This window comes from Brienomyrus brachyistius, chromosome 4, assembly GCF_023856365.1.
Source record: "Brienomyrus brachyistius isolate T26 chromosome 4, BBRACH_0.4, whole genome shotgun sequence".
In the NCBI taxonomy this organism is placed as follows: Eukaryota; Metazoa; Chordata; class Actinopteri; order Osteoglossiformes; family Mormyridae; genus Brienomyrus; species Brienomyrus brachyistius.
This window is the reverse complement of record NC_064536.1, coordinates 7,589,091-7,616,561: the sequence shown is the minus strand read 5'-3', so window position 1 is coordinate 7,616,561 and position 27,471 is coordinate 7,589,091. Positions and strand designations below refer to the sequence as shown.

At 44.8% G+C, this 27,471-nt stretch overlaps 1 protein-coding gene across 5 annotated transcripts; it reads right to left on the bottom strand.

The window, feature by feature from the left end:
• Nucleotides 1–3,113: 3,113 nt before the first annotated feature.
• Nucleotides 3,114–21,275, bottom strand: LOC125740243 (cadherin-10-like). 5 transcript variants are annotated; one of them, XM_049011143.1, is made up of 13 exons: nt 21,135–21,275; nt 16,903–17,255; nt 13,801–14,095; nt 11,113–11,232; nt 10,594–10,761; nt 10,264–10,451; nt 9,536–9,789; nt 7,879–8,015; nt 7,294–7,415; nt 6,888–6,996; nt 6,420–6,671; nt 4,284–4,389; nt 4,111–4,132 (listed from the first exon to the last, which is right to left on the bottom strand). In XM_049011143.1, exons 2-12 carry the CDS (start codon nt 17,107–17,109, stop codon nt 4,298–4,300), a joined length of 1,944 nt encoding a protein of 647 aa, XP_048867100.1. In that variant the 5' UTR covers nt 17,110–17,255; nt 21,135–21,275; the 3' UTR covers nt 4,111–4,132; nt 4,284–4,297. The 5 variants fall into 5 exon arrangements, with proteins under 5 accessions (XP_048867095.1, XP_048867097.1, XP_048867098.1 ...); XM_049011138.1 differs by lacking the exon at nt 4,284–4,389 and having other exon boundaries at nt 3,114–4,132; XM_049011140.1 differs by lacking the exons at nt 4,284–4,389; nt 21,135–21,275 and adding an exon at nt 20,810–20,959 and having other exon boundaries at nt 3,114–4,132.
• Between the last annotated feature and the right edge of the window lie 6,196 nt (nt 21,276–27,471).

Genomic DNA, 27,471 nt, shown 5'->3' with positions numbered 1-27,471 from the left:
TAATAAGCCACAATTGTCAAAAAGTGTACATATGTGGTTTTCATCAGACAGCAATGATCGGGGATCCAGTGCATCTCCTCTGTTAATGCATCAATTTGTTGTTGGCAGAGGCAGACATTTCAGGTCCAGAATGTAAAAATCCAGACAAGGATTTTGTTTCAACCAAAAGTCCTCTCTGACTGTGACTCTTCATGCTCAACTGGTTGGTTGAAACAAAATTCTGGTCTGGATTTTTACTTTCTGGACCTGAAATGTCTGCCTCTGGTTGTTGGTCTGGCGTTACGCTCACCAGTGCTGCTCTGTATAGTAACTGCTTTACTCTTTGTCCACTGGGAATGTCTATTTTCCCCATTCTCTCTACTGATATTGTCCAATGGTAAAGCTGGTTTTCTGTTTTGCTTACAGGTGTTGTCCAATGGAAACTCAAATTATCAGTCTTTATAGGAAGACTTTCAGAGAACGCACCATGGTGCAGGGCTGAGTGCACATGCACGCACACACATACACACACACACACACGCACACACTTATATCTTTGTGGGGACTGCTCATTCGTTTCTATGGGGAAAATCCTAATGCTAACTATGACACCCTTAAGACATTAAACCATGCACTGACAGCCGCATAAAGGTAGGTCTCTATTTGTGACATTGGGGGGTCATATTAAGTTGGTTTTCTTTCGTAAAATGGTTTGTGAGAAAATGCATGTTTTCCATGCCGAAATAATGGGTTTTTGGAGATGCGTGTTTTTCATTGGACAGTGCCGCTATGTTCCTTCCTGAAACGGTATCCATGTAGCAGCTTGTTGGGGAAATGAGGCCTCTGACAGCCACAAGCGCGAGGCTCTGAGAGACGCTAAAAACCTTTCCAGCTGTTATATTTGTGCTTTAAGTACAAGCTGCATTCGGGGCTCATCTGCATGCCGTCTACAGCTCCGTCTCCCCCCGCTGTCCTGCTGTTGTTCTGTCGCTTTGTCGCCTTGTTACCACAAAGATGTCGTGTGACTTTGCCTCGTTTACTTCATGAGCTCCTTTCCACTTGAGTGCAGGTAATAAGTGCGCGCCTGCCTCTGATGCCATCCTCACCCACACTCGCTATGCCAGGTGTGTGTGATTGTCGCTCGTCTTTGTTCCGTAGCGCAAAAGAGCGAGTTCTGCTCTTTAATGTGGACAAGAACATTTATTACAGAGCAAAACAAGAGGCAGAGAATCAAGTGATGAGCAAGACAGAAGGTCACTCACTCACTGAGAGTTTCGTTAAAAATGAATTTCCTTTGCGAAGATTATAAGACTTTTAAGATTGTATGAGACAATATTAGTTATTTAAATAAGAATATTGTATCTGGACTGTAACTGCATCCCTGTTACTTTTGTGATAAACTTTTAGGTAACATTCCCCTTTCCCCGTACTGCACTCATAATGCCTCATATTCCGCATATTGAACACTGAAAGCGAAATTTATTTCATCTATTCATTGCGCATTACTTCCATCTATCCATTCTACACATTGTACCCCATTGCCCATTTGTACAATCTTCCCAACCAGTCGCGCGTGTGTATTTATTTATATGTGCATGTATGTGTTTCCGTGTGTGTGTGTGTGTGTGTGTGTGTGTCCACGGCAGTAGTGTTTACCACCACTCAAACTACACAAGATTTGAGGGACCCCTGTTGACCACAAATAGTCACTGCACTACACTCATGGGGCGGACTGTCCCAAGGTGACTTTTGAGAGGTGGGGTCCCATACAAAGGAAGCCTGTACTGGTACATCCATGTCCACATTTTAAATATGTCTCATGTCTGCATTTTAAATATCCCTTATGTTTATACAGTCTGTCTTACAAATTTCTATTCTACTCATTAATGTTTAGCATTTTTTTTTTCCAGTGGGGAACAAAATGTCATGTCATTCAGTGTGTGACCCCTGTATCATAGAGCTGAAATGACGACAACTAAACACTTTAGGGGGGAAATCGGTCCACTGCAGGTTGGGGGGGGTGTCACATCAATCCATGGTGCTCACAGTGCTTGTAAAGACAACCAGGGAATATATGTTTGCGTTACGACTTTGGGGGGAAGAAGAACAAGAATTGCTGTTATAATAAAGGTTTTATTTGCACTCATTAGTCATACTACAGATAAAGTCTACACTAAGATATTAGGGTAAAATTAATTGTAAAAAAACAAAGTAGGAATACGGGAATTTTTAACTTCCTTTGCTTGCCTTCGTCAATATTAGAAGCAAGGACTTTTCTGGTTTATATTAAAGCAGGTGGAATATGACATTTAAAGGTCTTTAAAGTTCAGCCCCAGTTCAGTCATTAAAGGAAACAATCGACATTTCTATAGATCGCCGCGCTTTGCTTTCTTTACTTTCTGCCAGCCTTCAAATAAAGATGGCAACAGTATTTCTTAGTGTGAGACCTTCACGGGGCCGTCGGAGTGCACTCCCGGCCGCTACCAGCAGCGGACTCGCGCTTTCGTGTGGCTTTACGCCTGAGGCTATATTGAAGGCGGGTCGGAGAGGCGGTCCAAGAGATTCTGAGAAATGCAGGTAGGGGTTTTAGCGCATAAGCAGTATAAGAGAGCTGCTGATGCTCTGTCCATTTTCGGGCGCGAGCCGGTGAAACGTCCGCATATCAATTTGTTAGGAAACGTCCAAATATGGAAAAGAAAAGCAGATGGAGTACAAATATATCTCGGCAAAGATAAGCAAGAAGTAATGCAAGCGTGGCCACGAGGCCCTGTGTTGTATCTGTCCCCGAAAGAGTTGTGCTTTTTGAACTCTAAAGTTCTTCTTTGCAGCGTTCGGAGTTGAACTGAAGCTGCCTCGTGACTCTTTGTGATTCATGTAAGCAGATGGGGCCTCTTCCTGTTTTCTCATGGGTTAGCGGTGCACCTTTCGCTTTGCATGATGAGTGAGAAACGTGCCTGTAAAACCGGTAAAACAGTCGGCCAGCGCCTACCAGAGACCGCAGAAACATACGGAAGTGTGCTGTGAAAACTTCACCGGAACGGCGAGTTTTGAAAAATAAAAAACAACTAAGTAAATAATGAAGTCACTCCTCCAAATAAACATTATTTCAGATGAACTCTAAATAAAAAAAGTGGTTGTAGCCATTGTTTTTTTTTTTTAATAAAAATATGCAAAAATATATAGAAAAGTGTATTTTAGCATCCACACAACATAAAATCAATGTACAGGAAATTATTCTAGACAGATTCGTATTACATTTTTACACAGTCAAGAAAATATTCCACAGTTTGACACAGATCTTTACCAAATAGTACACGGAGAGAAAAAGAACGATAAATACTTAAATAGGCCTTTCGGTATAACACATTTTTACAGGTGTCTAGCTATTTTAAATACAGTTTAAAGTACAAGCTTGTTTTTCTTTAAATATTCACAGTATTCAAGAATACCTTACTTCATACCTCATCGTTACAAAACACACTGCGTACACAGTTATCCACAAAAAGAGTCTTAACTAATTACAAAATAGGTAAAAAAAAAAAAAAAACAGAGGATGTAAAAGGTCATTTATAATTTTTTTGTTTGTTTGCTTTAAATTATATTCCAGTTTTCATGTGTTTTCTTTTTCGTGTAATCAGGAGACGCCACCGTAGAGTTCAGGGCTAAACGTCTTTTCCTGTGTTCTTCCCGATGTACATGTCAGCCAGTTTCTTGAACTGGGGTCCCCAGTTACTGAGGTAGTCGTACTCGTGGTCAGCGTCTGTCGCCGCGGACTCCAGCGAGCTCAGCGACTCGGCGATGGAGCCACTGCCCTCGTACGCGTATGTGGCAAGCGAGTCGTAAGGGGGGGCAGTTGGATCTGAGTCGTTATCCTGCAGCCGGCTGTTAATAAAGTCTCGGACGTCCGGGTTCTCTTCTATGATCGAAGTCCGGCGCAGGGGAAAGAGAACTTCCGGAATGATATCCCGCCGAAGGCTCGTAGCGTCCATCACCTCCGGGTGGCGCAGCGTGCCGATGTCGAAGGCCTGCGTGTCTTCCTCGCCGCCGCCTTCGTCGTTGTAGCTGACGATGTTGTCCCTCACGTCGTCCTTGGAGAATATCAGCGGCTCCTTCTTTCTCTGTCGCCTCAGGGCGGCAAACAGAACCACTATCACTAGAGAGAAATCAAATAGAAAAGCATGTTTGAGAACATCTATTGTGGCTTTAAAGGGCTCTTAAGTCCATCGGAGGGAGACGGCAAATGGTCTCTAAGCATCACTTCATATCAAAATCTCAGCAGAAGGAACCTTTATTAATAACTCTACCTGTGACACTATAGTTAAGTTTTCACACTTTTGTAAATTTCGATATTTCTGATGCTGGATCTTCTCTGATCTTCACTCCACAACTGCTTCTTAGGTAAAAGGGAACCTGTGTGAACAAAGGAATCCGATTCTTGATAAATGCGTTTGGTAAAGAGAGTGAGGCAGGACCCAAATGGCCCCTAACCCTCAATAAGCTGTTGGGCCATTTCAGCAAACAAAGACCTTCGACGGCTATCGATCAACGTCTCTGGGGTTGCAATCTGGACCCACTACTACACAGAGGAGAGCTTCCAATCAGTGACATTTGTCAGTTTGGTACTGTGAGCTGCTCATTTCAGGCATTTCCATGACAGTGAGGCTGTATTTTTCCCTCCCATTACGACATTGACTTTCTAGTGGGTGTATGGTCCAGCTGTACTTTGTCTTCGATAATTCCTATGTGGGGGGCGGGTTTGTTGTTTCTGCGACCAATTTACGTTAAGACCCCTGGCCCCCTTTTGTGTAGTGATTGCTTATGGCCAACAGGGGTCGCCCAAACCTCAGAGCCCCACGCAAATGAGCGGCGCTAAACGCCAATGTTGTTCCTACGGTCATAGCGAAGATCCACCAATGCTTATCTAACCACTACTATACCAACACCACCGGTATGAGGAACGTCCTGCCTTAAGACAGAATATGGCTCTTGCATGACAAAAACTTACACTTTTGACTTCCCTGTCAATATAAAATCGTTCCAGATTGATAATCTGACAGATGGTTTTGGGAAACTTTGAGAAGAGCATCTTACTGATGTCATGACGCTCACCTCAGCCAAGGTAAGAGAGTGCTGGATTCCCTAGAGGATTCTTTGTGAAGACTATATGCTCTTGGGTGATGGGACAAGCGAGCCTCAGAATATTCACTACCGTGCAATTTCTTATGTTTTCATCTGGATGATACCTCCGACTGTAGCTTTTTGGAGCCCCGGAGCTGTATAAATGAATCCGTAATTCTCTCAGGATCAAAAGGTGTCAACAACTTATTTCCAGGAGCCTTCAGAGATTCCTTTTCAACGTGGCAAGATAGCGCGTCTGCTGTGTGCCGACAGCTTCACTCAGACGGGAAGTCATCATTCTCATAGCGAGCCTGATTTACATACGTGAACAACAGTCCAAAATTAGCTAACTTGGGGGGTTGGGGTGGGGAGGGGTGGGTCAATAACTTTCACATCTGAGCACAACATGGTTTTATTCCTATTCATGGAAAATTTTAAAATGTGCCGAGCATTTTCATTTCAGCCCCGACTCTCTCTCTCCCCGGACAGCTTCGGCGAATGAACAAATTCCGTGTGAAAGGTATGCAAAACTCGGCAAGTCAGGAAGGAGCCACATTTTCATAATTATGCAAAAAATGATGGTATGGAATGACATGCATAGAATCCAGGCTTTTCCCGCATGTACGACTTTCCTCTAAATTCCCCCCCACCCTTCAACATGTCCTTTGGTGCCATTAGATTGGCACATTTCCGCCTGCTTTCTCTGTATGCCTGTTTGTTTCGGCTTTTTCAATTCGAACGATTTTCCTTTGAACAAAGTCGGAATCTGACACGCGAGGGCACCTAAGGCGGCTGCTGCAGACGCTTATCCCCCTTCGCCCCCCCCGCGCCTGGCGGAATAAGAGCTCCGGCGATCTCTGATGTCCTGTCACTAAGAGGACCCCTGCTGCGGAGTAACGTGCAGCTCTGTGCGAGAGTCTCCATGCAGCTGCCGGATAAAAGTCAGCACCCCGCTTCATCGAGGTCCCATCCTCTCCAAAAGACCCCATGCTAGCAGTCGTGACATTTGGCTCACGGGATTTTAGACCTCCTTTTCCTTCCAGGAAAATAAAGCCAGGGTAATAAACCACGTACATGTTTAAAGCAAAAACATAGATAAACAGAGGCATTGGTAAATGAATCGATTTGTGGTTTTCATTCCGGAATGCAGGGTTGGAATATTATTGCATTCTAGAGAACATCTGAAGCAGCGGGGTGGGCTTCTCATCGCAGACACGCTAATATCTTTATTTTAAGCTACATTCTCGTACAAGCTACTTAACATAAACCTCTCAAGCGAACATCCCGTCGTCATGGGCAGACGAGGGAGGAAGGCCACTCACTGAGGAGGATGACGATGCAGAGGAGGATGGCGACGAGGGCTCCGGTGCTGAGGCCGGCGGAGAGCAGGAGAGCTTCCAAGCTGCACGTGCGTACATTGCCACCGCCGTCGCACGCGCACACGCGGACGGTCAGCGTGTTGGTGCTGCTCTGGACGGGATAGTCATTGTCGGAGATGACGATCCTCAGGAGGTAAGCGCTCATCTCCCGCCGGCTGAACCCGCCTCTCCTGGTCAGGATCCTCGCGGTGTTATCTGCAAATGGTTTCAATAACCGTACAATCAGAAAAGTGTCGCACTTCACTATTAAACCCCGTCAAACAAAAAAACCTAATGGCCTCATTAAGAAAATCCAAATTTACAGCGTTTACAAAGCAAACACAGATTGACGTATTTGCCAGCAAGTTTCTAAACTTGATTATTTAAAAAATACCATAAGTATATTTAATATGTTATCTCAGGGCTGTTTACCTTCATTGTCGAGGATTGTGAAGTTTGGATTAGTTGTACTCAAAGCGAACACAAACTTATGTCCGATAAGTGGTTCATCTGTGTCAACAGCACTTATGGTCTGTATTAACTGAAAACAAGACAAAACTGAATTTATTAAAATCACACCCCCCAACACACACACACAAACAGAACACCTACATTGTTTATTTATTTTAGTTTATTGGTGGTAAATTCTATATTTCTCTATTTTTTATTATATAATGTATTACGATTTCTCTTTTTTCACAATACAAATGACTAAAATTACTTTGCCCTCAGTATTTATCAATTGATTTGTAGTGTTCATACTGTATTAATTTCTCATTCACTGTCCAATCAAACTGATCGATGATGAAGCTGACAGTCGGATGCAGCGTTAGTATACCTGTCCGGCTTTAACGTTTTCACATACGAAGGTCTCGTAAAACATGGCGAATTCCGGCGCGTTGTCGTTGACATCTAGAACCTTAATGAAAACAGGGACGCGGCTTATCTGCTGTGGATTACCTGTGAGAAAACGCGACAGCCAATCAGAGATGATAGTGGGCTGATGAAAGGCTCACCAGGACAATGAATCTGACAGGAGCATGTTGGATTGGGCCTGAAGTGAAGGAGGCTATGGATATAGATGTAGATTTTGGAACAGCCAAACTATAGCTACACACACACACACACACACAGAGGATTGTAATTATATCTTTGTGGGGACTCTCCATTCATTTCTATGGCGAAAACTCTAATCCCAACATGACGACCTTAACCTCTACTCAGCCCTAACCTTAACCATAAGTAACTAAACAAAATATGCGACTTCAGGCATGTTAAGTTTTCTGTATTGCATTCACAGATCTTTGTGGGGACCGCAAAAATGGCCCGCACAATGTAATATAAACTTAATCCACACACACACACACTTTTACAGTCCAAGTTTTGGACAGTCCAAGTGAAATAATAAATGCTATACACTTACTTATTTCTGTAGCAACAACTGAAATGTTATGCCATTTTGACATTTCCCGGTCCAGTGATTTCAGCGTGGAGATTGAACCATTGACTGAGTCAATGTGGAACAGCCTCTCGAGGTCTGTATGCCTGTCTATGGAATATCTGTAAGAAAAGTCACATGCAAATGAGTAAATAATGAGTAAATGTGTGGGTTAGGAAGCTGTATAAATATGAATAAATATGGAAAAAATGCATCGCCACTGTATGAATATAAAAAGCATGTTTCCTGCCTAATTAACCAGCGCATGCTTAATTATTTGTTCTGTTTTTAGAAGGCCATAGGATGACTGCCTCTAGGTCACGTGCCACGTCTGTAGGTCTTTAGCAAACTCCTGGCCTGAAACGTTGCACAGTGGTAATTAAAGCGAAGTCGTGCCTCTCATTGAGGGCCCTGCAGGACCTGCCGCTTTCTGCTCCGCTGCGGTACTCGAGCACCTGATTAAAATAATTTAATTAAGCTCATTCAGCTTCCTTTCCCAGTAGTGAAGCTGTTGTTGTTTTATTTTTTTATTTTTTACAGAGCTAGTCATAAGTGGGAGAGCAGCATCGAGACCAGGGCCCTCTCAGATGCCTGTTATTTTATTTATATATTTTTTGGTTAAATTTACGAGTGGAATTGAAAATCAGTTTGAAAACATATGTGTCCTTTCATTCGTTTTTGCGGAATTATTATTTATGCGTCTCATCGCAAGGTCACAGCTAATACCTGGCAACAATTAAAGTTGTACTTTATAATTCCCTGGGAACAGCGTCGGTATCTCAAACGTCAGGGTGCGAACAGTATGCTTCTTTAACAATGTTCAACTTAAAAACTAACAATTCAACTAAAAAGTACATTTAAAGCGTAGGATCCCTGAAGTATGTGCAGACAGCAGCAAAAATCTGGGTGGGGCCACCTGTTTCCCCCAACAGTCAGTTTCAATTTGCAGGAGTGATTCAGGTCTCTGTGAGTAAACAGAGGTAATGGAGTGAGCCCTGTTTACTGTTTGCCTTCCCTCTGGAAACAGAACTGAATTACATACACAAGACCACAAATGCCTGCTGGGAATTTCCTTCCTTCCTTTTTTTTTAAGCTCAGTTCCGCCGTTTATCAGCTGTTTCCCCTCACAGTTCGAGGACAAACAGCCTTGGGTGGCTCGATCTGCCCCGATTACCGATTGTGATTTTTGTGAATGGGGTTTATGCAGGTGGTACCTCGGATGTAGTGCCACTCCCACTGCGATGCGATCTGATGCAGCCTGAATAAAAGTGCCTGTTTTTTTTTTGTTTTTAGTTTTTTTTTGTCGTCGCTTAGCGTACCTTTTGATAAATGAATTAAACCGTTTACAGGACTGAAGTGTGTCCTTCTCGGCAGGCTACGATCTAACACACGGTGTGTTAACAGGATGATCTAACACCGTGACACACTTTACTACTCTCTACTCAAACTCAGTTTAAATCGGATTAAACCGTTTCAGTGTTTTGTAAACTGGTTATAAAGCAGTAGGACTGAAGAGCGCTATATCAGGTTATCGTCACTTAGCTCTACTTGAAATGTACTGGATATTCAACATGGCCGCAAGGTTAAAGGTCAAAGGTTAAGGGTTAATTTCCAAAAGTAATATTAGTGATAAAAGAGCGACCTGACAGGGTGATCTGTGGCGTCCGGGTCCCACGCTGTCACCACCCCGATGACGCTGCCTGCCGTCGTGTCCTCGTGAACCTCGATGACGTACGGTGCGGTGCCGAACACGGGCGGCTCCTCCACGTCCTGCACCGTGATCTTCACTGTGGCTGTATCTTTGAAGGGCCCCAGGTGCGTGAAGCGGTAGTCCAGGTTGGTGTTGGCCGCCTCCACCTTCAGCGTGTACGTCCTCCTGCTCTCGTAGTCAAGCAGCTGAAAGGTTTACCGCCGTTACCGTGGTTTCCTCTGTTTGCTCTGCAGCCAGAAGACCTACTCTGTTCCACATCCAACAGTACTTCTCAAACATATATGTTTCTAAACTGAACACATGCAGTTCAGGTCAAGCTAAAATATTTTGTTACAAAAAAATTCAACCTCAGAAATTGACATTATGCGTATCTTCATTCATCCATGTATCTATATATTTATACATATGTAATGTACAAGCAACGCTTGAGGGCCTTCACCCCCCTACAGAGGGTCAGCACTCTTTGCACATTGCCACAGGCAACAGAATTACACATCACCAGAACAGAAACTTTTCTGAAATGATTACCATGTCGTGAAAATGCAGAGAACATTCTACCAATTTCAAAACAGACACAATGTCGAAAGAGCATAACGCTCTCTGTTTGAGATTTAGGCTTCCTATAGATTTCCCAAACATGGAAGGCAGACCATGCTCACCTTCCTTACAGAGACAATGCCCTCCTGCGTCACTTTGTCGGTGACTATATCAAACATGTCCCCCGTGTCCCCGTCAATGATCCTGTACTGAATCTCGGCGTTCTCTCCGACATCCCCATCGTTGGCCTTAATGCGACCCACCGCTGACCCAATCTCGGCGGACTCCAAAGTGCTGAGATGGTAGGAGCCTAATAGTACAACAGACATTACAACGGGCTTATTGACGTAAGGATCTGGGGAACGTGAGGTCCGACAAGCCTTCTGAGGTCCCCATGACCTTAAGCCTAAGAGGTTCTATTAGAAGATAAACAGGCAGCTATTTCTGCATACTGTGAGGGAAGCGCGGAGGACTGTCGTTGACGTCCGTGAGGGTGATGTTGACCGTCGTGGTTCCGGACAGCCCCCCTGTCTGTCCAGCCATGTCCTTCGCTTGGATGACCACCTGGTATTTCTCCTTGTTTTTCCGGTTCATGCTGGACAGGGCTGTTCTGATGATTCCTGGAAAGTACCGTAGCAAAAAGCACGATAACATCATCGCTCGACTTCCCAGCTGCCACCAGGGAACTCGCGTCATCAACAGCAGTCGACAGAGAAGAAATATGTGGACTCCAGGGGGTGGGGGGCACAGACATTTTTTAATCTTTGAACCTTTCACCATATAATGAAAATTCCCTTTAAAATAAATATGTAGATAATCAACCAATTAAATACATGGAGTCAGGAAAGGATCATAAAGACATTCCTAAGATCCACATGGTCCAAGCGAAGGATATTGTAGATGACGAGTCTTATCCAGCACCGCAGTATGTCTCCAGAATCAAGGCCTCGGATTCCTTCCACCACACGCACCTGACTCGGGCTCCACGGAGAAGTAAGGCTGGCCTTGCAGGATGCTGTAGACGAGCTTGGCGCTGTTTCCGTACGTGGCGTCGTCGGCGTCCGTGGCTGTCACACGAGCTACGAACGTGCCTGTGGGTGGTGGGAGCGGGGGGGGGGGGGGGTGGATTACAAGGTTACCGGGTGATGACTCAGAAAGGGAATGTGGCTGTCGGCGACCGAAACGACGCACGGTGCCTGACTGGAGGAGTCAGTGTTTGCAGGGTCAGGACCAAATATGCACAAATGCAAACAGATAGATCCAATGCAAAGTGCTGAGATGGTAGGAGCCTAATAGTACAATGGGTGTACCCCAGGCAGGGTGAGGGGTGTACCCCAGTGCAGGGTGTACCCCAGGCAAGGTGTACCCCAGGCAGGGTGTACTTCAGTGCAGGGTGTACCCCAGTGCAGGGTGTACCCCAGTGCAGGGTGTAGCCCAATACAGGGTGTACCCCAGGCAGGGTGTACTCCAGTGCAGGGTGTACCCCAGGCAGGGTGAGGGGTGTACCCCAGTGCAGGGTGTACCCCAGTGCAGGGTGTAGCCCAATACAGGGTGTACCCCAGGCAGGGTGTACTCCAGTGCAGGGTGTACCCCAGGCAGGGTGAGGGGTGTACCCCAGTGCAGGGTGTACCCCAATGTATAGTGCAGAGTGTATCCCAGTGCAGGGTGTACCCCAGTGCAAAGTGCAGGGTGTATCCCAGGCAGGGTGCAGGGTGTACCCTAGTGTACAGTGCAGAGTGTACCCCAGGCAGGGTGTACTCCAGTGCAGGGTTCACCCCAGGCAAGATGTAGGGTGCAGGCTGTACCCCAGGCAAGGTGTACCCCAGTGTATAATGCAGAGTGTACCCCGGTGCAAAGTGCAGGGCATACCCCAGTGTATAGCGCAGAGTGTATCCGAGTGTAGGGTGCACTGTGTACCCCAGGCAGGGTGCAGAGTGCCCCCCATGCAGGGTGAACCCCATCCCACCCCTCCCCCCCCAACCAATCCTGACCAGGATTAGCAGGTAGAAGGTGAATGGATTGGATAGATGCATATAATCTGTAAAATTCACACAAAAACAAACTATTAACTTTTTTTAACTATTGCTTTTGCTCTCCGATTATTTCAATAGATAATATTCTAAACAGCATTTCTAAGCAGAGCACTGTCGGTCTATGTGTTTATATAATGCAAGTCAGGAGTTGATATATTACTTATATAAGGCTTTTCTTTGCAATATTACTGCAAAAAGAAGACATGATTAAAAGAACATAACATTTGGAAATTGCATTTCTTTGGAGTGTAAATGTTTTCTTGCAAGATTTAAAAGGGATTAAATAATGTACGACCCCACTGAAATTTTAACTGGAGGCTCTGCTCTTAATAACTCAATGTGTTCACTTCAAAGTTCTTACATGCTAATGCTCACTTGTTAAAAAATAAATAAAAATATCTCGGCATTTCTGTCAGAGGTTCTTAAATAATTTGATGCATTCAAAATCAGACAAAGAGCATAAAATAACGATGAATCATAAAGATAGAATTCCGATGTTTTTCTTTATGCGGCATGAAGGTTCACACAGAACACCAGACTATCTGTGATGTGCATGCAAATATTTGGCATGTTATCGATGATTTATTGATTTGATGGTGTTGACCAGCAAAACACAAGAGGTAAACTATGCAAATCCCAACTCTCTCAATAATATTATTCACCCCCATGTGACACCAAAATTCCTCTCATGGGAGGAACAAACCCTCCATGTGAATTGATATCCGGTTCTTAAATGTCACCTGAATTCCTTCCCGGTGTTTCCTCACTGTCCTTGACCTTTACTACAGAAGTCTGGCACTACTATGGAACAGCGGCTCATCGCACATGTCTGTGAAAAACGACAACAGCAGATTAAATCTACACTTTCAACTGGGCCTTTCTTATCTTCGCGCGCCGTCTTCCTGCGGCTGTCTCGTAATTGCCGTAACAATTGCGCGAGTGGGTTGTTTTATTTCTTAAATTTCATCGTGGCTTGAACCCCCCACATGCCAGTTTTCAGCTAATCATTTAATCAGGACATCTGTTCTATTGAGTGAATTTTACGGGAATGCTTTGATCAAGCTCAGATTTAAAAATGCACTTTTGCCTCCTTCCAGTGGTTCAGGAGGAAAAAAAAATAGATACCTGATATTTTCACAAATAAGAGCATTTTTTTTTCTGGTAGGATTAGTTATTATAACGTGCATGGGGTGGAGATTTTACACAATACATTTTTAAAGCTAATTAAAATGCTTTGTTCAGTGATTTTCTTTTTTTACTCCTTTTTCAGCAATGAGGCTTCATTCTTGTGAATGAAATGAATCTGAAATGACCTCCAATGATGCTTGATTGTGTCATCCTCTCCTAAATGACTCTTTATCAGTCATCTGGTCCACCATTTGCAGCGAATGCGCGTGCCCTCGGAATTGCACAACCAAAGACCAAACTGAAACATCTCCACTTAAACCTTCTTAAGTCACATGAGCAGCATTAGCAAAGTGGACGTCCAACTACGAGATAAAAGAATGCTAACCCGTTAAAAACATCGTCGCACGTGTAGCATTCTGAGCTCTATATCGTAGTTAGTGGCTCAAATCTTCACACAACGGAAACACCACTCCCGCCGGCGTGATTTTGCGTACGCACCTACTTCTGACATTTCGGGGACGCTTGCCGTGTACATGGGTTTCGTAAACTTGGGCTCGTTGTCGTTGATGTCGTGGATCTTGACGATGAACTCCGTCTCCGGCTCCAATGGCCAGCCTGTCTTCTTGTCCACGGCCTGAGCTCGGAGCGTATAGAAAGCCTTCTCCTCCCTGTCGAGCCTCTTGGTGGCATGAAGATCCCCCGAGTTTTCGTCGATGAGGAATAAAGAACCGGCCCCTTCGCCAGAGAGGACGTACTTCACGGTGCCGTCGCCTTTGTCCATGTCGGAGTGAAGCTGGGAAGGATATTAGCGTTACTAACAGGAAGCAACTTGGGAATTAAATTCATCCATTGATAGGGAATGAAATTCTGCATCCACATTTCAGTCTTACATTTAGGATGTGCCTATTAGCCATATGTACTCCAGGGTTGGGGTCTTTCCGGAATGCATTCACCAGTTCTAATCCAAATCAGGAAATGGAAATAGAGTTGGGATTGGAAAAAAAACTATGGGGAGAAGAATTGGAATTGGATTCAAATTTCAGGGAGATTTAAATCCAACTCCAGTTCCATTTCCTGATTTGGATTGGAATTGATGAATGCATTCCAGAATGATCCACTTCTGCTGTACTCCTAATTTCTGCATCTCGGAGAAGCAGTTAGACCTACAGTATGTACTCCAGTTCACTGCATGCCCATCCTGCAGCTACATCCTACAGATGTGGGAAAATTGCATTTTAAGACAGGTGCATTTTAAGGAGGTTTATATGCACCATTAATTCATTTCTGTCCATCATATAGTGCCGGGGAACCCAGTAGGTGACAACCTAGTGCCTAATCTTCTGAGGGGACGCCAACCCAGCAAGCCAAGTTCACATTGTTGGCGTCCCTAAAAATACTCATGTCCTCTGTGGTCAACATGTAAGCTAAGAAGTTCAACTACTTTAGAAGTAAACACTTTAATGCGCGGAAGTAGCAAATTGGCAGATACAGAACTATTCAATTAATCAAATTCTGCAAGTTGTTTCAAGTAATTATATGCACTGTGGTGCCATTTACCTCTGAGTAGTATGAGAATGTTGTGGGATAGCATAAATCTGACATTGAGTCAAAATAAAACGAGATTTAAAAAATAACTAAATAAATAAATAAAAACTCTGCATTCAACGCAGATATATTGACCAGAACAAGTTTTGTGGAGGGAACCAAGACAGCTATAACCAGGTTTTTAATACGTGACATCAACAGATGACTCATAACTAATAATAGTTCTGTTTCTGCAACTTGGATACTTCCGTATAACCTGTAGGAGTTAAGTGTAGAGGTCGAGTTCTGCCTTTCCCGCTAAATCGCAAGCTGCGGCCACAGCACGCTGTAAAAACGTAGGATGTGCTCTGCTAAGGGACAAAGGGTGACCTTAATGAATAAAATACTCCAGCACCCGTTTCTGCACCTCACACTGGAAGTCACCGTATATTTTTAAAATATGAAAACATTATAGCGACAAATGTTACATAACGCTGTAAGCTCACAGATAATGACGGCATTTACTGGTGTAGAAAGAAATCAGGCAGCACATTTTATGCAAGTGAAATGTTAGAATATATATGGGACTTTTCGCAGTAAGAACACTAACCCCTTCGACTCTGAACCTTAAGGTCGAACCCCTGCTCCAATCTATAGCCGCCCGTTTTTTATGTTTCCTATTTTATTTTTATGACTTTTCCGTCGATACGAAATTACAGAAATTACAGAGCTGCGAAGCGCCCAAGACTGCACTAAAAAATTAATGCATTATAATGCGCTTGCATTAAAGTGAGTCGCTGTCTCGTTAGCGGGGACCATATTTAGCCCTTGACAGAAGCACAACTGGACAAATTGAAATTCCGTCTGCATACACTGGCGCGCCCGCGCACACACACACAAACACGGGCGCGCGCAGGGTGACACAAAGGGATGGGAGGCAGAGAAGAGCAAATCCGAGCGACTCTTCTGCGGGCTTCAGTAAACTCTGGAGCACTTGCTGCTGCAGGATGAAGATAGGAGAAGGATGACGGCACACTGGCACGGAAGGTCTCACACGCCTCTGTGCTGCTCACCCTGCAGTCAAAGCGGTGTAACTCCACTGCAGATATTCCCCTGAAGCCGTTTTATTCAGCGTTAGTGACATTACTGGACAGCGTCTCTGTGTCTTTATGGTTTAAAAGTGACTTAATGTTTCCACTGCATGTCTTGGCTTGTTCATTCCGTCTCTGAGAATTTCATTTATTGTCACAGATGTTTATTTTTGATTTTTTTTTTTTCACGCGAAAATGTTATCCCTAGAGAGCATTCTCTGGCGTGTGCATTTCTGCTTTTTACTGAAGTTGCTTCACACTTGATGTTACAGCCAAACAAAATAACTGCTTGGACATAATGTACCACAATGTACACATATTGTTCATTAATACCACATGACACTTTAATTAAGCTGCTTCTTGTTAAATACACAGTAATGCAATTAAATCTGTAATGGACTCAAGACGCAAGTGTAACCAGCATCACCTGCAATATAAGATTAATTATGCTGTACTTGATGTGATACAATTTTATAAATAGTGCGCATGTTTTTAGCTTTGCGAAATTTAATCATCCTCTTTACAGGGTAAGCTACAGCTAATGTATACAGTGCAGTCAAGCTTTAAGTAGGATAAAATTTAATTTTTGCTGTTTCATGAGACCATGAGTAAAAAAGCATAAGAGTATAAGCCTGTTTTTTTTATGAGATGTTCTAAGCATGAGATATGCATCTTTCCTCAGGATTGTAACTTTCAATAGGTGAGCTGGCTGAACACATTTTGACCTTGGTCAATACATTTGATATTTTAATCATCTTTTTTGAATTATCTCTGTTGCCTTACAAGTTACTAATACATAAAGTGTATTACAGTTTTATAATCAAGCCATAAATCTGGGTATTTTTATCTGCATTTTCCTCTGGTACCTTCTCCACTAGCTGATGTTTCATGATTTCCATCATCAGACACTGTTTAATTTAGTGACTTCTGCACGCTTTGCGGACACAAGCGACGGCGAACGTATGGAACCCGCGCGGCTCCTCACCTTGCCCACATACTGGTAGTCATTTCCGGTGTACTCCTCCAGCAGGAAGAAATGGTTCCACATCCATCCTCTTTTGAAGCGCTGCAGTGTCTTCCCGCCTTCCCCTGACGGATCGCTGTCCTGCCTCCCCCTCGCGGCCACCAAAAGTCCCACGGAAATCGCATGGGGAAAAAGCAGCAGCAGGAACAGCAGAAGAAATCGATTCATCTTCTTTGTATCCAATTAATCTCTGAGGCCTCTTGCGGAGAGAGTAACCTTAATAGGAAAAGTAGTTGAGTACGGCGGCTGTGGTGCTGAGGTTCAGTGTCACTGAATGTGCCAGTGTGACCCTTTCTTTCATCTTTTTGTTAGCCCTGTAAAAAAGACAATAGTGACAATAGTATCACGCAGCAAACAAACATAAATGTTAGAGAGAACACAGTAGATACATAGTGGCCGACACTCACAGGAAAGACAGAGAGCAGTCGGTAAAAACAATATCAAACCAACACAAAGACAGGCCACAGTTATTCATTTCACACTTCTGTGCACTTCGACAACTTTACCGCAACTGGATCTAAGATATAAATCCCTGCAGGGTCTCACCAAACGGCCACATTCAGGAGCCCTTTGACTGCGATTGGCCAAGGTCTGTTCTACTTTTTGTCCGGATCTCCGCTGATAACAGAAGCTTTGTCTAAAATATCAATGGCTTCCTGAGATTCACTGTTGTTTCCTGTTAAATCATGGCGGGCCGGACTGAGGTACTTTGTGTGGTGGAAAATGAGGCGTCAGGTGCCGATCGGCCGCTAGAGTGCAGGTTACACTTCTGACTTTAAGTAAAGGAATGGGTATAAGTAACAGGAAAGTTAACTAGGCACTAAAGAAAGTGCAGCTGTAATCATGCATTCATAAGAGCCATTTCCCCACATATTTAACATCTCTGTTAGTGCCTGTATGAGTTATTTACAATTTTACTTATTTAGACTATGCTTTTACCCAAACTGACGCACATTTCTTTCTCATTTTTTTTGAAAAATCAGAGTCAGCCAGTCCCTGGGGCAACTGAGGGTTAAGAGCCTCGCTCAAGGAGCAAAATCACTGGGATTTAAACCAGCAACCTTCCGGTCACAGATAGCATCGTAACCCACAGAGCCACAAAGCACCCCCTGTTTTCCCGTTCATTCACCTATCGTCAAAAGAGCACTCTTACTCGTGTGTTTAAAGTATAAAAGCGGGTTAAACCACACCACTAGAGTAAAATAAAAGTAACAGCCCACAGCCATAGAGCAACCGGCAGTAGATGCGAAACCACAACCTTCGACACGAGCATTAGCCAGCTAGCTGCCGCCTCGCACCCCTAACCAGCATGGACCAAAGCCTGCCCGCTATGGCGCCCGGTAACGGTGTCCTTATTTCCGTTATCATCCCCCATAGCTGCCGAGGGCATGGGAGTCAAGCGTATTTCAAGCCATTAATCCTTTGATTAATTAGGCTGCCTGAAGATTGTAATTATCTTTCAAGGATTCCCTGCCGTTTAAATACTCATTATTCTTTGATGCACTTTCAATGGGTGCATGTCTGCTGGAATCTTCATGTCTGTTATTGATGTTATTATTATTATTATTATTACTATTATTATTATTATTACTTAATCACGGATATTGCCTAGGATTCAGACAGAGAATGAACGTACAGGAAGATAACTGCCCAGTGGAAGTCCCTCTCATTGGATAAGGATATAAGTAATGCTCGCTGGGTACACGTGGGGTTTTGTCCCGGGTGTAGCCCACTGTATCAGCTCCCTCGCTCCCAAGCAGACGCACTCGCTCCTTACATTCTAAATGCACTTGGGCGTTTCTCTTCGGCGATGACGCCGATGCCATCGGAAGGTGATGTTTGTAACCAGAGCACCAGGTGAGCCATTCACGGCCGAACGGCAAGGAGTAAAAGAAAGAAAAGAAGAACACAAATAGAAAGGCAACAAAAATTATATCTGGAGATTATCAAACACTCTCGAGATCCGTTTGTAGGGCACAGGGAGCAGATTTTACCTGGGAAACAGCCGACGTCTGGGGAACGCGATGCTGCGCTCTGAGGCCCAGACCGCAAAAATGGGCAGCAGGCATGAGCATCGCGGTGCTGCTGTCCAGATGAAGAACATCACCACTTGGGGGAGCCCAAGATCTTCCCAGAGCCCATAAACAAGCCCCCATCGCCGCCCAGATGAAACAGCAGTTATAAATTCTCTTTCATCTAAAATATTAATACAATGTCCTGTTTGTCTGACATGGGATAAGAATATAAGAGCACTAAGATCAGTAAAACGAGTGGAAGACATTCAGCATATTGTATGCACCCCAGGAAGCCCCCCCCCCCAGCCCCCGGAGACCCCCACCTCAGCCCCCCAACTGTTTGTCTAACCGTTTCTGACTTAAACTGCCCCATTTGGGGTTCTGGGTTTTTAAATCAATACAAACATTAAAAATACCATCCTGGGTAACTTCAGATGCTCCCGCAACCATTTTACAGACTGGATACCGTATAGCGATGCTGTCTCATTATACATTCACGAATTATTGCATGTACCGAAACTCAAAACGCAAAACGCTCCGCTTGTCTCTGTACCGAATTATAGTTAATGACTTCAGCTCCTGCCCACGTGTCTTTAGCGTTGAAAATAAATGCACCGTAACATGCAAAATTTCCGGAAGAATCAGCCTGGGTTAAAATGCAGATTTGAAAGCTGCAATGGCACTTTCAAATGGCCGTCTACTGAAACGAGACAAATTCCCAGCAGGGAAGCTGTCGACCCCTCCATGCCGTACTGACTCTGATTAAACACGGCCGTTGTTTTAAATCACCGATATACGCCGCACGTTGTTCTATTGAAATGAACAGGCCACTGTGTCCTGATGAGATTAAATGACCGACTTGATTTCGCTCTCCAGCGTCCCACCTCGCCCTCCGATCCCCCCACCTGTCATACTCAGGCTTTTGCCTCAAACAGCGAGATAAAGTCATCCCTTATCTCTGCGCTGAAAGGTAATTACGATGCTGAAGATGCGTGCGCTTTAATTTCTGTGGAACAGTAATGGCACTGTGCGATCAGTCATCCAGAGCCCACCGTCATAAATCACAAACGTCTAGGAGAAGGCAAGAACTTTATGTGCTAATATCAGACAGAGGACGAAACATCACAGCCTGGAGATGTGCAATATACTCACACTTGAAACTTATATAGCAAACACGAGACGTCTTTTATATCTGAGATCTGCTTATCTGACTATGGTGAGACTTTATTGTTCACACAACATGAGGCTCTGCTTTCAAGCGGTATTTTAGCAGCCTTTGTTAATATCTGCCATATCGTTAACGTGAAACCTAACGCGCTGGCCGGACCTCGACCATGATACCAATGGGCAGCAGGATGAGAGTCTTAGAACTGCGCATTGCCGTCCGTCGAACTTGCCAGTGTTTACGCTGTCCGTCACACGCACGACTACACAAAGCAAACCCATAGAAAGTGTGCAATAACATCCAACTCGGCATCGAAACCGCAGATAACACCAGCAAACGAGGTGCAACACATGTGTGCAGCTGTAGCAAACCTGGGGCACGTTACTAGCCAGTTAACTCTGTATGCCGTGTTGAACTTCTGATAGTTAGCACCAAACCTAGGAACTTAATTCCCAATTTCAGCATCTACCGGTTATTCAAATACAATAAGATCTTCTGTTCCATCCTGTTATCAAGCTGTCAAACATTCCTCCTGAAGTTGAAGCCAGTTGATTAGCATCATACTTAATTTACTTCACTTCTCCACGACACTGTTAATCTGACGCATCATATGTCGCAAAGACTGAAAGGAAAAATGCATGGGTGCCACGAACAGCATTTGAAAGACTACAGGGATGCAGCCACCTACCTGAGACCACATTCACCGTGGAGCTTCTGCCTGCAGGTTTTATGTAATGCTAAACAGCCTCAGGACCAGTAGGAGATTTTACTTATGAGAAGAAAAGGACAGAAGGAACAACCTGCAGCCTCTGTCTCGCTCTCTCCTTTCGTGACATCCTAGTAGCGCAAGTTTATTTTTTTCATTTCATGATGCTCCCTGCCAGAAGATCACACGCTGACACGTCATTACCGCTAATGCCACATTAATTGCTCTAGATTGCATTTCAGACTCAAGTCTGCTTCATATAAATAAATATAAATGCTGATATATGACAGCCGTGGGAGCCTCTTACCTTCCATGACAGTCTACTGTCTTTCTGAGTACACATTAGCCATGTCCCTCTGTGTCTCTCCCACTCCGCACCGCAGCACCTAGATTCCAAGACGGACTACAGTCAGACTGGCTTTTTCTCATCTCCCGCCCTTCCTTCCCTGCTCCCTCTCTTTCTCTTTCTGTCTTCCTTTCTCTCTCTCTCTCTCTCTCTCTCTCTCTCGCTCTTTTTCTCTGGAAGGCACAGTGGCTGGACAGGCAGAGACGAGACTCCTGATTGGCTGTCATTTGCAACTACCCTGATTAAAAAAGGAAAGCTGGGGGGGGGGGAGAGGAGTAAAAAGAACCTCGCCGCACATAGCGGAAGATGCCCCCCGACCGCGTGGCAGAACCGCGGACCCGGAGGTCAGCGCCAGTGAGATGGTTGGCTTCCTGGGCAAACAGGAGACACTTATGCCTCTCTCAAAGCCCCCGTGATAGACTGACTCTCTGTTCTTCAGAACCTCGAGCGATCGGCCCAATTTGATCCTCTTTCCGCGGCGATAAAACTGGCTGAGAGAGGACGCTATCGTGTAAATCACTTGCAAAGGAGATGCTATTTTCCACTTCCTCACAGCAGCTGTTGAGCAATTGTGAGAGGGCAGGAGGAACGCTCACTCGAAGCGTTTCATCATCCGGCCCTATCTGGAAGGCTTCGAGAGGGCGATTCGATGTATCTTATCACGATCCAGGCATTTTTCTGCCGCTTGGAAATGATATACAGTCTAATTCTCCCGGATGCGATCGACAGACGTAGGAGCGAATTTTGCATTTGGCTCTTTTCTTACCAGGCAGTTTGTCTTGGTGCTAATCGCCAAATCATTATCTCACAACTTAGGAGCCGATGGCATGAGCCCGAATAACCATCTCGATAAGACATCACAGGGGATTTATGATAATAAGTAAGACGCCAGTGCAAATCTAAGGCACAGTTCTTCGCCTCATCACATGCCTGCTTGGCTTTTGTGTTCTTTGTGAGAGCCCGGTTTAGGTGTAAAGTACATTAAAATTCTTACGTGATATCACTAAGACACACGTAATAACACATAATGACACACATCGACGCAGCCCTGTTTGAATCGACGCACATTTCAGCGCACAGAGATGATTACAGCGGCTACAATGGCACAGGACCAGGACTGCGCTGAGACAGAAGGTCCTGGAGATGGATCACCATTCCAGTGTCATTCTGAGCAGATACTTGGCTTTCTCCTGTATGTACTCCATGTCTGTGTAAAGACACATTATTCCGTTGTCACCGTTCCGTAATGGAATTCTACCATTCTTTTATCTTCCTTATTCTAGCTACCGGTGGGTCACGAGAAACTTTCAGTAAGAGAGCCTTGTATGACCGAGATTTAATTCTATGCTACAGGGTCACTTGTTATGTTAACAGCTGAAGCTTTTTCACAACAAAAGCAAAGAACGGGGAAAAAAAATCATCCTTCCAAAGGTGTACATGCCGAGAATATCGGATGAAGCTGAGGCAGAGAGGTCTGAATGCAAAATAAATCCCCGCGGTCTAATGAAGACGTCCACCTTCTGTGTTCTTGTTTTTTCCCCCCAATGCATGCTAATTTTCTAATTAATTCCCTATCTTGAATATTTACCATTCCATATCTTGTGATAGCAGGGCTTGATTAGTGGAGGAATTTGTCTCAGTAATTGTTCTGTTAGTAAAATCATCTAAATTACCTGAGCAACGATTATTGTTTAGGTGTGGTAAGCAGAGAATGAGTCATGATCACGCATGATAATTCTATTAATCTGGCCCTGTGTTTTAGGGTTCACCTGAGGCAATACCGTACTGTAACCACCACCTCAGTGTTCCGATGCAGGTGTACAGTATCGTGCAAAAGTCTTACACTGTCGAAAAACATGATGTTTAGATGATCTTCATGCCGGTGTCTCTCACAGCATGACAGGTTAACCATTTTCACAACTTCTCCTAAAGCCACCCCAGTGTTTTCGGCAACCATCCAACACACCCACGTATATTTTGATTCAGCCACAAGCTCACCTACCATGACTGATCAATACCTCATTCACTTTTTAAAAAATAATTTAATGAATGAATTAATTGAGTTGGTGGTGAAGTTTAACAGACACACAGATTGGCTGAGGTGCCCCTGAGGAGATGTTTGGCAGCTGAAGCGGCGTTCATCTAGCCATCCAGCATGGTATCAGAGATTTTCTGGAGAAGTGAAGAAATTCTTCATAGCTTTAATTGCATTCAGTCATTATTAATTTCCATATGTACTGATTTTAAATTGTGTAAATTTTTGGAGGAAATATACACTTCCTACTCCGACAAATAGCTTTAAACATTTTCTTTGACTACCTAAGACTTTTACCTAAGAGGACTGCGACCATGTCTAATAGCACTTCTGCCAATGGTATGCATACATTTTACGCATCCCCTTAAGTAGGGAAAAAAATATGTGTTTCTTATGTTCATTTACTTAAGCAATTAATCGCTACCAAGCCGCAAATGGGAGACGTTAAATGTTTTCGGATAAGTAGCTAAATCCAATGTGTGTATGAAGAACACTGAGCCACAGGCTTCCAAGCTGCAGATGTGGGTTTAACATCACGTGCCACTTCCCGCCTCACCCTCACCCACATGAGCTCAGCAGTTTACAATCTGTGGATAAATATTAATCTAATTGCAGCCAGGGATTACCAGTCAGTGGCGTGTGCTGGAAATAGTGTCAGGAGCAATTTTCGCATGTGTCTGTAATCACTGGGGCCTAACTTTCAGCACCAAGCAGAATGGCTTGTTTTCCTTTTTTTTTTAATTTTATGTGATCAAGATTGAAAATAATCACGGAGGAAGCATATCACTTTGTTATCACGATTATCATGTAAATGAGGGAGGCTGTGCCAGGATTTGACCCCGGAGCAAACTTGAACTGCAAATGGTTTATAACGAGACGCACTTGCTAGAAGTATAACTCACATTTTTAAGAACTGGAAAAAAGCACACTGCCAGAAGGACTGGGGCTCAGATTCGGACGCCTGGTGTGACATTACTTAGAAATGAAAAAGAAATTAACAGCTTATATTAACAGGTCTTAACATTTTTATACCCAAGGCTAGAGCGGTGTGATTGTTACGAATGTGATTAATTCACGGTGTCAACTGGATCTTTATTCCATTCTTCGTTAAACAGTGTGGCGTACTTCCCGCCGCTCCGCACAGACCGTTCTGTCGCCATCCTGTCTGATCCCGCGACTGACGGGAAACAGCATTGACGCGTCGTCGCATTGCGAGGAGCATGAGGCGGCGGTGCGGACAGCAGCGTGAACCCCTCACTTTGATTTAGCGATCAAAGGCCGAGATCAATAGCGCTGTTCTGGGGTTACCCTGCCGCTCGCGGGCGCCTCTCAAACCCAAAAGTCTATTAGGGGGAAATATTCGCAGATATGACTCATTTACAAAGAGGCCTCATCGCAAAGAGCGAACAGCAGCGGCGATTGGAGCGATAGGATAGAGTCCCACGTGAAACTTAATAATGGGCCATACCCACGATGTTTACTCAGGAGGCCGAGAGGCTGGTCCGATACCCCCCGCCCCCCCCCCCCCCCGGCGAATGCTGTCGATTTGGAGAGATCCATCACGCTCGCCCATGGCGAGGGCCCGCCTCGAACAGGGAGCGATTCAGCACCTCCAATCAATTTCAGCAGCTGGTCTTCACACTGACGGAGGATGGCGGTGAGTTCAGAGAGCCGTGGACCTGGGGTCTCCAGCCGAACTCGGTGCCCACGGGTGTGAATGTTCCTGTGATAAGTGCAGTGATTCCCACCAGCCTGCATCTGAAAAAAAAAAGCCACAAATAAATAAATAACATAATTCAAATAGCTGGCGGTTTATTTCATGTAAATAATTTTGTTGCGAGATTCTTCCGAAATCTGCTTGAACTGTATGTGCGTGTGGAGAGGCGCACCTCACCCGTGCCAATAGAACAAGATGGAAAAATCCTGGACGGACAAAACACAGAAGCGATTCCCTTGCTAATATGTACATTTCTGTTAATTTTACTGACACTAGCATGAAGTGTCCTCATTATTCTGTAAATAAGCGTTTATTTTTTTATATTGAAACGGGTGGTTCCTTGGGCAAAGATGTTGTTTCGAAATGATGGATTCATACCTCAAGGATTTCTGCATCAAACGTGGAAGCCTGTCCTTTTGTCAGAGACCCTGCATCTAATGGCTGCGGTTTCTGGTCCTCTCCCGCGCTGGGCGCCTGTACACTCTGCCGAGAAGCGGACGCAGAGGACAGTCCCGCACAATCGCGCGTCTTTTCCCGGCAGAATACGAGCAAAGTCAAGCAGCTCTGCACCACGGGAAGCGAAGCCATGGCCTGATCCAAACCCACGTCTTTTATCTGCGCTCCGGAGGAAGCAGAGGGACCCACAAATGATCCCACGCCGGTCAAGGTCCCCGGAATCCTGGGGAGATGTGAGCTTCACCGATGGCGATGGGAGGGGGGCAGATAAACAGGGGAGCAGCCAAACCAAGGAAGCGAAAGGAGTCGCGTCCTACTTATGGCCGGGGATGGATTTTCTCAGAGAGGCATTTCGTCACTTATGCCCTAAGTCTGCCTCAAAGGACTAGGCCTCTGTACTCATTGCAGGGGAGGACAACAGAACTACTGGGGAAGTATTTAACCACTATGTGGATTAACCGGCACATATAGATGCAGAGAGCCTAATACTGATAAAGAGAAACGCATGTCGAAGGCCACAACCTGACTGGAATGGAATTACAGCGCAGCGTGCAGAGGGGCTCCTCGCATTACCTCACAGTGCAGCGGCATCTCTACGCTCACTGAGCTGGCATTGCGGTTCTATCTCAACACCAATCCCCCAGGTAGCTTAATCACACATAAAGGGATGATCCAGCAGCCCGGGGAGGTCCGTCTGCAACCGGCGTGGGCCGGCGAACGCGTGCACTGCGGCCCGGTGCCTCGGGGGAAGAGCATCGCTGAAGCACGCCGGAGAAGCAACACTTCGGTCCAGATGAAGACGCAGAGCATCTGGTTTTGGTTCTCAGCTCTTTATTAATCTACCATGTTTCAGGAGGGATTAAACCGCATGCGTTAGTATAGCGCGTAATGCTTAACGTTATTTTAACGTAATGTGGAGAAATAAGCTGTCTGTGACTTTTATAGCTGGGTCTGTGTGATACTTTTTCATGAATTCCTCCTAAACATCTAAATGCAATTTAAACAAATGGAAGTGAAAAAAATTCATTTTCTTCAATCGACCTTTTAGTTGAATAGGCTTGTAGCTAGAAATACATTTCAAGAGCGGACTGAAAAATTTGGAAAGGAGTTCAAACTTGTTATTTTAGTACCTGGCTATGTGCCTGGTTCAGAGCAAAATTTGGGCGGGGGGGGGGGGGGGGGGGGGGTTCAAACCCATAATTTTACTACCTGCAGTATCGTTCAGTGGCTGAGAATGACAATAATATCGATTATTAATTCAGCCTATGAATCATAATGTAATTTTGTGAATTTTTAATGGCATGCAGAGTAAAATCCCCAAAACAACAATATTGCAAATGAAATGGAAAGTGACTCTCCCAACTGCGAAGAACCACTGGAAAAAAAAGTGCCTATAAAAATACAGAATAATGCAGCAGTGAAAGATGCAAGTGGGTGCGATTGATAGCAAACAAGAGACGGGTGTCCGTGATCTGCTGATCCAGTGGAGGCGTGAGGAGTGAGAGTGGGCGGAGCCTGAACATCATATCCATATTGTGGATCTTCACACTGCATGGATCTGTTTCCTGGGCATTCTTGCATGCCCACTGATGATCTGTTAGATCAGGACCAAATGGCCTCGAGCAGGAGGCCGAGGAAAAGGCAGACGCAAAGCCTGAATGTTATACTGATAAATATGGAGGTTAGACCAAGCCTGCCAAGCATAATGCCCAGGCCCCTATAATACACCTCCCATCTGGGGCCCTCTCCTGCCCCTCCTCAGGCCCAGTCCCAGGACAACTTCCCCAGTTGCCCCCCCGCCGAGACAGCAGGCCTGCGTTATATGGTTAGGGTGACCACCTAATCCATATCCAGAGGGACACGACAGGGTTTGTAAACTACCATTTCAAACATTTCAAGTAAAAGAACCCAGATTTCACTTAAGCACTGAGTCCTTGCTGCGTGCTGATTGGTCAGTCTCCTGTAATCATACATGTGTCACTAATTCTACTGTGACACAGCTGGATGAGTCTCTCAATCAAGGAAACAAGTACAACACGAACCAAACAATTTAGCCAAGCAAAGGAACCTTTCAGTGCTCATAACGTCCC